At 37.2% G+C, this 14,736-nt stretch overlaps 1 protein-coding gene across 7 annotated transcripts in view; it reads right to left on the bottom strand.

The window, feature by feature from the left end:
• Positions 1-14,736, bottom strand: part of PCDH9 (protocadherin 9) — a 703,877-nt gene that overhangs the window by 324,200 nt on the left and 364,941 nt on the right. The window contains exon 6 of one of the 7 annotated variants that reach the window (XM_042838944.1): positions 6,259-6,265. The exons of the other annotated variants lie outside the window; for them this stretch is intronic. Within the exon in view, the coding sequence (XP_042694878.1) occupies positions 6,259-6,265 (7 nt within the window). The remainder of the gene's footprint in view (positions 1-6,258; positions 6,266-14,736) is intronic. 7 annotated transcript variants of the gene reach the window in all.

Below are 14,736 nucleotides of genomic sequence, written 5' to 3'. Positions count from 1 at the left end.
GAAGGAAGGAAGGAAGGAAGGAAGGAAGGAAGGAAGGAAGGAAGGAAAAACAGTGGCAACAATCTATGGAGAAAAACATTTTACTAACTGTGATATCAGAATGCAAGATAACACAATATAATTGTGTTATACAATCTAATTGAAATTGAGACTAATAAATAAGATAGGAGAGAGTTCCTGAGACCTAGTCAAACCTGAAAAGCTTGGAACGGCTAGGAAAGCACCCTCCAGCACCCAGTGTGAGGCAGTAAGAGACCGCCCCACCCGGAAGGGCCAGATCCCATGACTTCCATAATGTATAGAGATAGGTACCTGGAATTAGAGTATTAATACTTTAATTCCCAGTACACTACATGATGTTTTATTGTGGAATACTGAAAACCAAAAAAAACATAAAACCGTGACAGTATCCTGTCACCTTTTGAAGCTTTGCATCCACAAAACCTTCAGAAGTGGCAGAGCAATTACGAATGGAAATAAGGGAGCTGGTATCTTTGCCTAATGCACATACAAATCAAGAATCAGTTATTCTTGATATTTGTATTTATACTCTATTGACCCAATATACTCGACCCAATTTGCAGATAAGGAATCATACACCTGTCTTTCCTTTCTGAAAGCATGCCACTGAAGACTGCCCACCACACCAATGAAAAACAAACATGAAACAAATGCACTCTGAGAATAAACTTAAGGATGTTTGTATAACAGTGAGAAGCTGCTGTCATCATGGATTCACCTTGATTGAAATGACAGTAATTCTAAAGATCTTCATATTCTAACTGCAGATTGAACTTTACAGCCTTTCTAATTGGTCTTACTTGTCACACTTAATTTGCTCTGATTTTATTTTAAACAATTATTAAATACAAATGAAAACACTGAAAGCTATTTTGCTCCATTAGCCTTGTACGTTCCATTCTATACTCAGTCCCTACATCAACAACTGCTGCAGCAATACTGTTTCTTTCAGAATCAAGACAAAACATGGACCACATCCAATTTTTAATCAGCTGTACAGATGGGTTTATTTCACAAATGCACAAGGCTGAACAGATGGAAATTCCTGAATGCCTGACAAGGTGTTAAAATGGTTACTGAGATTACAAAGGAATAAAAAAGCAGGACTGAAAATTATAATTAGTAAGGACTCTTAAGAGCTTATTAGTTCAGAACTTAAATTTTGTCCTTGGTGTGCGGAAGATGGTTTGCAGAGGGCAAAAAGGTAAACACTAATCACATTAGCTACAATAATGTTTTTCTATCCCTTAAGAATACATGCAATCTTATAAATATTTAACTCAATTTTTATATGTGATACAATACCCACTGAAACCAGCTAAAAGCATGACATAATATTTTTGACTGTCCAAAGTCAGAATAAATAGAGCAGCAGTTTGTGCTCAGTGGAACACTAAGCAGCAGTTAAAAAATCCAGCAGGTAACAGTGAAGAAAAATAGCTTTATATACAAAAATAGCTTTATATACATTGTTTGATATAATGCTTTTGAGCATTTTATTGTAAACTCACAGGTTTTATGCCTAAAATAAAATTAACTGAATTATGACACTTGACTGAACAGGTTACAAAATTCACCACCTCATGAAGTATAATGTTAATTTACTATTATGATGCCAAATGTTCTAAACTGTGTTTTGGAAGTAACACAATAATATAAGAGGTCACAAATAACTGTGAACATTACAGATTCCCATACTCCTGTTTTCAAGAATGGAGGAATGCAGATATAATGACATCTGTATGCTAAGAGCACTACCCTTTTCCCCATCATTAACAAGGTAAGTTTTGGGTCATTCAGAGAAGAAATAATGTGTCATAAGTGCCTCCGCAGTCTTTTAATCTACATGCAGTTGGGACAGTGGTGTATGGGAGAATCTGGAATAATCTGTACTGGAAGCTACCACCATAATTGAATGCAGAGCTTTCTTGTGAATATTTTATTTATAATGTGTTCTTGTGTCTTTGACCTTTCATTGCTATGAATAGGATATGTTTATTGTCCAAAAATTTACTTTGCCTTCCATGTTAAAGACACAGTTCAGTGATGAACGTAATACTGAATGAGATAAGCACATCAATTTTACTGTTCATTTTACTGTCTGTGATAATATGTAAATAAGTGCTTATGTGACATTCTAGAAACAGCAGGTACCTTTAAATGGATTATATGCAGATAAGGGAAAAAACATTTTACTAGATCTCAAAGGATTCAGTGATCAAGAAAGGCAGCAGTAGTAATTTTAAAGAGTAGCTTAGAACAAAAGAAAAAATGTTTTTTAGAAGTAGAACCTACATTCAAAAGAATGTTGGCATGACTGGCACGTTGGAATAGTCAACAACAACATGAAGGCAGAAATATTCCATAAATAGTTTTTTAAAGGTTATAGAAGTCAATTTCATTCTGACTCCGAGAAAGTATCACATACCTATAGAAACTTAGACACATATGATTAGGAAATATGATAATATAGGTTCATGAAAAACAAATTCAGTAAAATGAATAAAATTTTATTTGACAAGGGTAATTGTAGTATAATAAAAAATAATAGTGGTTTAGTGACATTGATTTCTATTTCATAAAAAAAATAATCAACACTTCACAGCATTTTGCTAGTGAAACTAGAGAATACTTCTAGTCTTTACACATTAAATTAATGAAAAAGTGGTTAATAACTGTAAAAAACTAACGGTAAACAGAGAATCATGATCAACCAGGTTTATTTTTACTGGTATCCTTCAAGGAATAAACCTTGGCTCTGTGATTTATGATCTTTATCAATAGATGTGACAAAACTATTAGATATGAAGTTTGCACACAAACAAGAATTAAGGGAAAAGTGAATAAATAAAACAAATCACTGAGTAGGAGGAATTTTGGATCCTGATGCAATTTGAATCACAGAATCACCGAATCACAGAATCACTAAGGTTGGAAAAAACTTTCAAGTTCATCCAGTCCAACCATCCACCTGTCACCAATAGTTCTCACTAAACCATGTCCCTCAACACAAAATCCAAACATTCCTTGAACACCTCCAGGGTCGGTGACTCCATCACCTCCCTGGGCAGCCCATTCCAGTGCCTCACCAATCTTTCAGAAAAGTGGTATTTCCTAAAGTCCAGCCTAAATCTCCCCTGGTGCAGCTTGAAGACATTCCATCTAGTTCTATCACTAGTTATGGGAGAGAAGAGGCCAACACCCAGCTCACTACAACCTCCCTTCAGGTAGTTATAGAGAGCAATAAGGTCTCCCCTGAGCCTCCTCTTCTCCAGGCTGAACATTCCCAGCTCCTTCAGCCACTCCTCATAAGCCCTGTACTCCAGACCCCTCACAGCTTTGTTGCCCTTTTTTGAACATGCTCCAGGGCCTCCATGTCTTTCTTGCAGTGAGGGGCCCAAAACTGGACACAGTATTCCAGGTGTGGCCTCACCAGAGCTGAGTACAGGGGACAATCACTTCCCTGTTACTTCCAGCAACACTGTTTCTGATGCCAACCAGGATGCCATTGGCCTTCTTGGCCAACCGGGCACACTGCTGGCTCACGTTCAGCCAAGCACCAATCAATACCCCTAGGTCCATTTCCTCTATGCAGTCTTCCAGCCACTCTGCCCCAAGCCTGTAGCATTGCCTGGGGTTGTGGCCAAAGTTGTGGCAGGACCAGGCATTTGGCCTTGTTGAATCTCTTCCCATTGGCTTCAGCCCAGCTATCCAGCCTGTCCAGACCCCTTTGTAGGGCCTCTCTACCCCCAGGCAGATAGACACTTCCAGCCAACTTGGTGTCATCTGCAAACTTACTAAGGGTGCACTCAGTGTCCTCATCCAGGTCATCATTAAAGATATAGAAGAGGACAGGCCCCAGCACTGAGCCCTGGGGAACACTGGGTCCAAGTAAGCTATGTATTGCAACATGACCAGATATAAAAAACATGACTGACAGCTGGGAATGATGGTGGACAAGAGACAAGAACAACAAAAAAACCTTCTGGGGAAGTAGTTACATCCAAGAAGATATAAGGGCCATCGTGAATAATCGGTTGAGCATGAGTTTCATATACAAGGTAGCAAAAAAGGTTAATGTGATTCTAACATAAATTGCATTCTAATTATTCATATAAATAATGCAGAATGTCATGTTAAAATAGGCCCAGTGCATTACTTTTGTATATCATGTAGAAAAGCCCACTACTAGAATAGTAATCTATTCATCTGAGCATCAGAAAAGAAATCTTTCAGGATGTGGAAGATCAGAGAACTAGAAGATTGTTTCAAGGCTCAAGAAGTGGACCAATGGATCTCATCAAATCATCAAATCAGAGAACCTTTAGCTATATTACAAATTTTCTGATAGCAGATGCTTTAATCTGACAGACACAAGTAACAGCAAGATTAAATTACTAAAAAATTTAAATCAACATACTTAAAATGTAACCTATTATTTAATAAATTAAAAAAAAAGAAAAAAAAAAAGTTCAGAAGTACCCTGACATTCACTGTCACTGAATATTGCTAGAATAGAAATATTTTCTTCCAAAATAGAGATTCCAATAACCAACAAGATAAACCAATTGAATTAACCAATCAAAAGAAATCCCAGAGCCTATGTGGTACAGGTATTCATGTGAGATAATCACAAACTCCTTCCTGTCGTTATAAAAAATAAGTGAAGTGAAAGAATATCACCAATATCTTAGTACATTTGCTAGGTGAAATACTGAACTAGATAGAACCCACATAAATTATACGCACTTAGCAGAGTCTGCATTCCATAATAGGTAATACTGACATGCAAGTGTCATTCCTTTGTTTAAATAAATGGAATTAACATTTTCATCAATATCTATAATAGCTTCATACTATTTACAGAGTAATGTAATGAAATGTATTTAGAGATTTTAGTTTCTGAGTTTATAATTTATAATGGGTAGCGATTATGAAATTAGTAGATAAATTGGCATAAAATGCATTGGTTTATTAAGGAGTAGAAAAAGGTAGATTAACTGTCTCAACCCCACAAGATTCAACATAGAGCATTTCACAAAAAAATATTTTCTCCAAATAAGGAATTAGATATCAAATTGCTCACTATGCAACCAAGAAATACTAAGATGCAATGATGGAGATCACATGAAAAAAACATTGCTTTTTAAAAAAAGAAAATTACAATGAGATGCTAGTCTTGGGAAGAAATGGTGTTAGATACATGAGCATAATCCTAATGTTCTAGCCCTCAAACAAAAAAGGAAATCAAGGTCCAGAGCATTGGAGATTTTTTAAAAACTTGTTAAATATTTTCTGATATAAAGACAATATCATTATTAGATTTTGTACTCTGCAAAATTCATTTTGAGTCACTTAATTTTGCCGATATCAGACATTCCCAAACTTACATTTATTGAACAGCACAATCTATAGAGTACCCATTGCCATAGCAGTTGGACATCAATTTACAAAATTAATAACATTAATAATAATTTTGTACGAACTCCCCAGCCTTAATGAAGCTTTGATGCTGCATTCAGACGAATTAGAAAATGTCATTTATTTTCTAGAATACGTAAGGACAGAAATCAAATTAAATGTATTAGTAAGATATATTACCAATTTATGATCTAATTTTAAATGTTTGATCTTAACCACCTAACTGCCCCTTGACTACCTAGAACATGAGACAGAGCGCACCCTCTGCAAGAGCACAGATGAAGGTGGAGACAGGTGCTCTGCATACTGAAAAGCAGAGGTCTATTCAGAAGGAGATCTGCAGGCTGGATAAACGGACAACAGAAACCTTGTGAAGTTCAGCAATGCATAAGTCCTGTCCCTGGGAGGGAATAACTCCATGTAATAATGCAGGTTGGATAGAAATCAGCTTTGGCAAAAAAGACCTAGGAGAGATCTACAGACCAACATGTTCAATGTTCTCTCAGCAGTGTTACCTTCTAGTAAAGAAGACTGGGTAGATAACTGAGCAAAAATGTAGTCAGACTTAGAGGGCAATGATCATTTTTCTCTGTTCAGTGCTTGTAAGACTACAGCTGGAATACTGTGCCCGGTTTGGGCTCTCTGAGTTACAGACCGAACCTCCAGCAAAGCCTTCCAGCCTAAATTATTTTATGATTTTATGACTAGTACTTACACACATCTCTGCCAGCTCCATGAAGGATATGAGCCAAAGAGAATTTTATACTTTAAAGCCTACGCATTCAGCTGAAATCTTAGAATCTTTTAGTTCTAGACAATGTGACTTCTCACATAAATGAAGGGCTTGATTTCAACTGAACCCTATAGCCACTCAGGCAACAAGTGCAACTCACTGAGAGCTGGGTCTTCCAAGCCAAACTGGGTGAAGTACAGAAACTAGATCAAGAAAAATTCTAGTATCCTTTCAGGTCAAAGTAAAAGCTCATTTTGAAAGAAGTTCCCCCTAGTTAGTCTTGGAATAACATGAATGCTAATATGGATAAAAGTCTGCAACTACTGAAAAAGAATCAGGATCACAGAACACTTCAAGTTTGACACTAATCCAAAAGACATCCATATGCACATCTCAGCTTATGAGAGATGAGGGCTGAGAAACAAGTCCTTTTCCATACCGTTAGGAGCAAAAATTATCAGACATTAAATAAAAATGAGTTTTTCATGAGTAATACTATGTTTTTTACTCTTACTGACTGGGGAACTATTAGGAAACAAAACAATCTGTTTGAGGGATTAAAAAAAAAAAAAGATGGTTAGCTGTCAAATATATCAGAAATACCATTTTATGCTCCTCAGGAAGAAGCAAGAAAAACAAATTTAAACTAAAAGATATATTCTGTGATGAAGTTGGGTAATATATGGCAATTTGAGCATACATTAAGGAAATTATTAACAGCAGTGCATAAATAGTAAAAAAAAAGTGTGAAATTAATCAGAAGAGACAGAGTTATGATTAATGGTGGCAAAAGCAGATTAGTTTTGCCATATCTAAACTTCTGGCTGTGAAAATAACACTGTTTCTTAAAATAAGCATTCACTTAGATTTCAATAGATGAGATGTAGTAAATTACAATAGTTCCTAGTAAAATTCAATATTTGCTGTTTAAATATGGCTATTGAAGAATGGATGTGGTTTTAATGAACAGTTTTAGCACAGTAATTACATGGCTACAATAGTTACTTGGGAAAGTGGAAAGCTGGTCCTCCCAATCTATAATGAAGCCTTGAAAGATGTCCTCATCACCAGGCTGGAATAGAACTACTTTCTAATCTTCTTTAGAGATTGGTCTCTTGTACAACCAAGAATGCAGAATGTATAGCTATGAGAGAAAAGTCTAATAAAACAAGCACTCACTGAAAAAGGGAAGAACCTGTCTCCAGACACTTTTCCCAGGGATTTTATGCAGTGCTGCTCAAATGAAACCCCCTTCTAGGTTAGTAACCCTAACAGAAGACTGTGGAGTCATGCTTTCTCTTTTACTGCTTACTTTCGGACCTATAAATCATTTTTGTTGTTGTATTACAGTTTTTTTATCATATTGACATTGAATGAGCAACATGGGAAACAATACTTAAAAAAAAGAAAAGAAGCCTTATGGTTTATTTTAATGTGCAGATGTAAACCTTTTTGTCATCCACATGTTCTGCACCTGCCAATATAATTTAATTATCATAGAATAATAAAATACATTGCTAAAGTGTCCTGGTTACCAGAAACACATAGTGGCTGAACACACCATTTAGATCAGAACTGTAATAATAACCTATCCAGCCAAAACAAATGAACAAGGAGATTATTTGCCTAGAGGAGAACTACTCCAACTAAAAGAGATAATAAGGGTGAAGTATATAAAGATATTCTGAAACTGATAATTTGTATAGACTATAATGGACATTGTATTTGTGGAAAAGAAGTAGTCAGCTCCTGGATACATAAAAGACTTGCCATTGCAATGCAAAAAAACTGTTTTCAAGTAGTGGATGTAATTCACATCACAACTACAAAGAGAAGATAGACTTCCCTTTATTCTTCATGGATTTTTTTTTTTTTTTTACTATCATTATTATTACTATTATTATTATTATTTTGAGTTCCATTGCATTTTCTTTCAGTGTGAACCTGAGGCAGTTTTTATTGCTTAACAACTTACTTTCATCCATAAACATAAATAGGTGTTTAAAATTTGAAGGCAGAAAAAAGATAGAAGCCCAATTTCTCAGAGAAAGAATTGCACTTGAGATTTTACCATCTGGTAGTACTCGATTACTGAAGCTTTATTTTTACTGGTTTCTGAAAAATATTACTACATTCAAGCAAGTAGATTAAATGCTATTAGCTTTAATACTTTTTTCAACAAAGTAATCTGTTGAAGTGATTATGGATTTTCAAGTAAGTATACTCATTAAATCGGTTTTTACACCATTGTGCTTTCCCTGTTGGCCACATGAATCTCTAAACAGGCTAATTGCTATTATAATACATGGTATCTGAGTACTTGATTAACTTCATATTGTATTTAAGGCAGACGCAAAGGTAACTGAAGAATCCTACTGTGGAACATAAAGGAAGTTTTCAAAGAAAGCAAAAAATTCTTCTTGCCATTTCATTTGCTAGGAAATTAGCTGCAAAAGATTTCTAGAGCAAAGCTACAAACAGTTCAAACCTTGAAATGGTGAGTTTTATTTGAACGGCAATTGGCTAATTTTACAGGTATAAGACAGGCACTAGAACTCGTCAAAAATTTATTGATGAGAAAGATCTGAAGCTGTCGTGCTTCTACATGTATACCCCAATTTAGATTTTTAGTTACTTCTACTTGAAAAATTGGCTCTGACTCTCCACATGGCTTGAGGCATAGTTTCAATACTACTTTTTTGTGTCAAAAACACCTGTCTTTTTACTTTAGTGCCAGAAGGGCTTAGCATCTTGTCAGTGAAGTAACACAGCCTGCACATTTATAGGTGTCACTCACTTTACCATCTGTTTTTTAGGATAACAGTCACCACAGTCACCCAGCCTCTCCAGAGGCTTTAACAATCTTTATGGATTAAGGTTTAGATCTACACTGAAGAACAGCTAGTGGTATCCCACTACTTCCATCTCATCTTACATGTCCATAACCTTAACTCTGTGAATGCCTGATCCTATATGAATTCGCTAACCCTGATACTAAATTTTCTGCCAGTAACTTTCTACCACTTCTTTAAAATGTTACAGGAAATAATTGTCAAAAAATGTCTGCGCGTTGTACACTGAGAGAAAACTGTATGAAAACACACACCAGCCCTGGCACTGCTTCCAAACCTACATTACAGGAAACTTACTTCTAATCTCAAGAGATAAGACTAACATCATCAGTAATCCTAAATTGCATTTCATTGATTAAATTGTTAATCAGATAATTTGGCAAATGGCTTATTAATAAATATACACTGTATGAAAATCTAGACTTAATTTACTTGTTACTGAACAACAATAAAAAACTTTTACTCTGAAGACAAGAGTTGTTTGTTTCGGTTTGTTTTTTGTTGTTGTTGTTGGTGTTTTTTTGTTTGTTTGTTTGTTTGTTTGTTTCTTTGTTTTAGTTATTTTTAGAGAAAACACAATTTATTAATTCTTCTTATTAAAATAAACATGTTCTAAATGGTGTCATGGACCCTATTACAACCGTTCTACATAACAGTGTAACTAAGGGTTTATTAGAGACATATTGGATCAAAGTCAGAAGATAAAAAGATTTTGATTTATGGCTGACATCTCAATACTGCAGTGAGAAAAATGTATAAGCTAATGGCATTTAATTTGGACTAGCAGCCTTTAAGTTGGAATGGCAAGGAGAAAAAGGTTTTAATTAGAATTGCATTTAAAGCATGCTCAAATGTTTGCCTCAGCTGGGGACCTATATAATCCTAAAATATGAGACAGGTCCAAGTCTTGCAGCTGTACCAAATGAAGAGATAATATCAAGCAAGTACCGTTGTGTGATCTGATGTCTATATTCTTCCAGAAACAATATGACCTTGCCAATCCTTTGGCACATAAACATCTTTTTATAACTTCCCTGATGTTAAGGTATTAACTAAGAATCATTTATGTCACCTATGATTTTTCCTGGTCTGGAAGTAGCACTTTATCACGTCTGTAATCAGGAAGGACCAAATAAACTCTACAAATACATTTCCATGTTAAAATCTCAACAAGGCCTTCCTAACAATGATGTTTTGATTGCTAAATCTTAGTGTCTTCAGATCTAAAGAACAGAATAAGAACAGATTACACAGGTAAGTTTCCTGCTAGCTAAATATCTTCCAGATAGATATATAAATGTATAATCCTCTCCAAATCACCTGGAGAAGCACAACCTCCTCTTTTTCTGATCTCATGCATCATAATATACCACACAGAATCACACACAGAATCACAGAATCACCCGGGTTGGAAGGGACCTCAAGGATCATGTAGTTCCAACCCCCCTGCCTAGCAGGGCCACCAAACACACACATTTAGATCAGGTTGCCCAGGACCCTGTCCAACCTGGCCTTAAACACATCCAAGGACGGGGCATCCACAACCTCCCTGGGCAGCCCGTTCCAGGGCCTAACCACTCTCCTTGTATAGAACTTCCCCCTAACATCCAACCTAAATCTTCCCTCCTTCAACTTCGATCCATTTCCCCTAGTCCTGCTGTTGTCAGCCCTTTTGAAGAGTTTACTCCCCTCCTGGCTGTAGGTTCCCTTCAGGTATTGATAGGCTGCAATGAGGTCACCACGCAGCCTTCTCTTCTCCAGGCTGAACAAGCCCAACTCCCTCAGCCTGTCCTCATAGGGGAGGTGCTCCAGCCCCCTGATCATCTTAGTCACCCTCCTCTGGACCCTTTCCAAAATCTCAATGTCTTTCTTGTACTGAGGGCTCCACACCTGGACACAGTACTCCAGACGGGGCCTCACAAGAGCCGAGTAGAGAGGGACAATCACCTCCCTGTCCCTGCTGACCACCCCTCTCCTGATGGAGCCCAGGATCCCATTTGCCTTTCGAGCTGCCAGAGCGCACTGCTGGCTCATGTTCAGTCTCTCGTCCATCAGGACCCCCAGGTCCTTCTCTGCCGAGCTGCTCTCAAGGACCACTCCTCCCAGCCTGTACGGGTGCCTGGGGTTCTTCCAGCCCAAATGCAAAACCTTGCACTTTGCCGTGTTGAACCTCATTAGGTTCACCCGAGCCCAGCCCTCCAGCCTGTCGAGGTCCCTCTGAATGGCATCCCTTCCTTCCACCGTATCAACCGCACCACTCAGCTTGGTGTCGTCAGCAAACTTGCTGAGGGTGCACTCAATTCCCTCATCGATGTCATTAATAAAGATGTTAAAGAGCACCGGTCCCAAGACAGACCCTTGGGGGACACCACTTGTTACCGGCCTCCACCTGGACATAGAGCCATTGACCACCACCCTCTGTCTGCGGCCTTTCAACCTGTTTCTTATCCATCGGGTCGTCCACCCATCAAATCCACTTCCCTCCAATTTGGAGATGAGGATGTGGTGGGGGACCATGTCAAAGGCCTTGCTCAGGTCCAGGTAAATGACATCGGTACCAACCACTCTCACCTTATTATCCTCTTCATTACTTATCTTAGAATAGGACATGTGTAAGGGTGGACAGTGATTGGTGAGACTGTTCAAACTGGCTATAAAGTTTCACGTGAAGTCCCTTCTTTTCCTTTTATAAAGCAGGCAGACAGATGCAGCTTCTGTCCTACATTTCTTTGTAGTTTAGCTGCCTGTCTGCCAAGTTAGAGAATTTGAAAGCAACAGTAAACATGCTCATGTTGACAAAATGAATTTCTAAGCCAGAGTAAATCATACAATGGAGAAAACATGTTTTATAACAATTCTGAGCATAGACTGCATCTGTTGGAGAGTCTAAACAGACAATTCTGTCCTCAGTCCGCTGTCTTGCAGTGATTTACTTTCCTGAGTGAAACCTATCATTTCTCTGATGGGAGATCATGGCTACTGTCCAGTCTTTGACTTGTGAGTTGCATAAATGCTGAATCCGCTGATGTGGTTTCTTTCCTCTCTTCCTAATAAATTTGATGTGTTCATTACTTACTTGTGAAACAATGTCTCTGTCACCAATGTAGCATACTTTCAGAAGTAATTCATGCCATCACTTCAATATAGCATCGCTATCACTCTTTGATTATTGTGGTCTGGGTGGAGACATTTTTCTACTTATCATTAGATGTTGGTTAAGTGGTACTTCTGGCATTCAGTTGGAGCTGGCCAGTGTTTTTCCACTAGGCCCACTTTTCTTCCCATTTTGAGTTGGAAAAGCAGAAGTCTAGAATTCCTTAGCCAAGCCAGCTTGTTCTCTACATTATGACATTTAGGCTGTGTGGGTGGAAGGAGGTTGTGAGTGATACACTCTGCCATCCCTGTAAAACATTTTAGTCTCTCATAGAGCAACACAGCAGCGTCAAAGTGATGCTCTCATTACTGTGGAAATATTATATGTAGCCATTAGTCTTCTTCCTTCAATTAGTGACAGTCAGTTAAACCATGCTCCCAGACTACTATAGCAGTTGGCAACCTTGCCAAGTCAAACTTGTCTCCCATTTGGAAAACAAACTGGCACCATCTACTGCTCACCAGCCACACTCCACAGCTATGAAAAGAGGACAAGGCAGTCATCTAGTTTGAAAACACTGTATGATTAATTCACAGGAAAGGAAATGGCACAGGAAAAGAATAAGGAGCCAATCTTCATGGACACACTAATAACAGCGTTAATGTGGTACAAATACTGAAGTTCCTCTTTACAGGGTCTCTTTTATTTTATCTTAAGCTTCTTATTCTTCTTCTCCCCTCACCTCCTTGTTTCTCAAGGATTGTGGGAGGAGTTATTCATCACGTGACAGGTTTGAACTAAGGAATACTGTTCTAAGAGTTACTTTTTTTCAATGGGATATATCAAAGCAGGCTTGAAAGGTCAACTGTAAGCAGCTGTTCTTTCTTCTGCAGCTGAAATCCAATTCAAATCGGCAGAAAATAGAGTTCTCTATTTTGAGTGATAGAGAAAACAAAAAACTGAAGTTCTTCTGATAAATCCTGTGAGGCAAATAGTCTACCAATATAAATGGGCACAGCTTAACTGATGTCAAGTAGAATCTTGTTTATTGATAGAAACAAAGATTTGGGTGCTATATCTGTACGAGAGATCTCCTAAACAGCTGGTGCTGAGATATGATCAGAGAAGATCAAAGTTGGTGTATGTGTTAAATCAACATGAGATTTTAGATGTAAAACGAAGCCTTAGAGTGCTCAAAATAATGGCTCAGAAGAACACTTCCACCATCTTGAATTCATAATCAAAAAACCTGAAGGCAGATAACGGTGAAAACTTACTGTAGTCTGTACACGTTTGCTCTGAAAACATTTTTTAATCTATATTTATAATTTAATTATTTGGATATTTATTGTTTTTGTTGTTGTTGTTGTTTTACATGAAAGCAAAAGCCTATGTCTCTTAAACATGTGAGTATAGTCAGTATACATTAATTCCATGACATTGTTCATGCAAGTAAAAAAATAGTACATTATTTAGAACAATTCTCTCTAAATGAGAGAATTGATAATTAGAACTTCTTATGGAAGTTGTTAAGGAAATGTACCTTGTAGCAGTATAATGAATGACATTTCCTTTGCAAGATATCTTCACATAAATAAATAAATAAATAAATAAATAAATAAATAAATAAAAATGTAACCTGTCACTATATTTCTTCATGGCTTCAGAAACACTATTCCAAGTTTGCCAAGTCTGGCAGTCCAGTTAACTGCTCCAACATGAAATATCATTTTTAAACAAGACTTCTTTAGGTTATCCTTTCATGTGAAAATACCGTATACAGTTTTTTACTACTAAAGGTCAGGTAATAGAGCACTTGGATTGAATAACAAGCAGAGAACAACATACTGCAAGTAGTCTGCTACCAAAAGCGTTCTGCTAAATGACAGATGGCTGGCAATCTGTAAGGAGGCCAATATTAGGGCAAACTAAAAGGAAAAAAAAAAAAAAAAAAGGTGAGGGAGGAGAGAGCAGGAAGGAGAAGATGGTGGAACCACCTAAGAAATAGAAAGAATTAGAATGAACAGTATATTAACATACCCATATTGGTCAGTCACCTGTGGGCATTTGACCTACTTCTATGATGTCCTCCTACAGTGATATGAGCTTTTCTTCTTCTCAGCAGGTAGTAATCTTCAAGGAAGAACTGCTGAGAACTGCAGATATCTCTACTTGCTGATCGCTCAAATTGCATTCAATGATATGGGCATTTCTGCAGTGCATACACCTTTTGCTCTCTCTTAATTTCTCATTTTCTCCAGATAATCCAGAAACAATTTAGTAGAAGATTATAAAGTCTGAGAAAAAGTTCAGAACCATCTGCAGTGGGAAGTTCTGTGCACCTTTAATATGCAGTACATTCTGTATTATTGTTATACATTTTATATAGGCAATTCGTAGTGTGTTAGGAGACAAAATATTTTCGGTGTCATGTTTGGTTTATGTTAACTTACAGTTTCTCTAAATTGTGTACTTTCCATGGGACTGTCTATAAAAAGTCAAGAAATCAATGTTATCACCAAGCTAGAGCTTCACTTGACTATAGGCATTTACAAAGTGCATTGGGTTAAATGTAAGCTGGATATATATTACCAACTGCATTTGTGCAGCTTCAT

This window comes from Centrocercus urophasianus, unplaced genomic scaffold (assembly GCF_019232065.1).
Source record: "Centrocercus urophasianus isolate 14NV4802_14NV808 unplaced genomic scaffold, USGS_Curo_1.0 seq_9, whole genome shotgun sequence".
In the NCBI taxonomy this organism is placed as follows: Eukaryota; Metazoa; Chordata; class Aves; order Galliformes; family Phasianidae; genus Centrocercus; species Centrocercus urophasianus.
The sequence above is the reverse complement of the archived record's forward strand: the minus strand, read 5'-3'. Positions and strand labels throughout refer to the sequence as shown.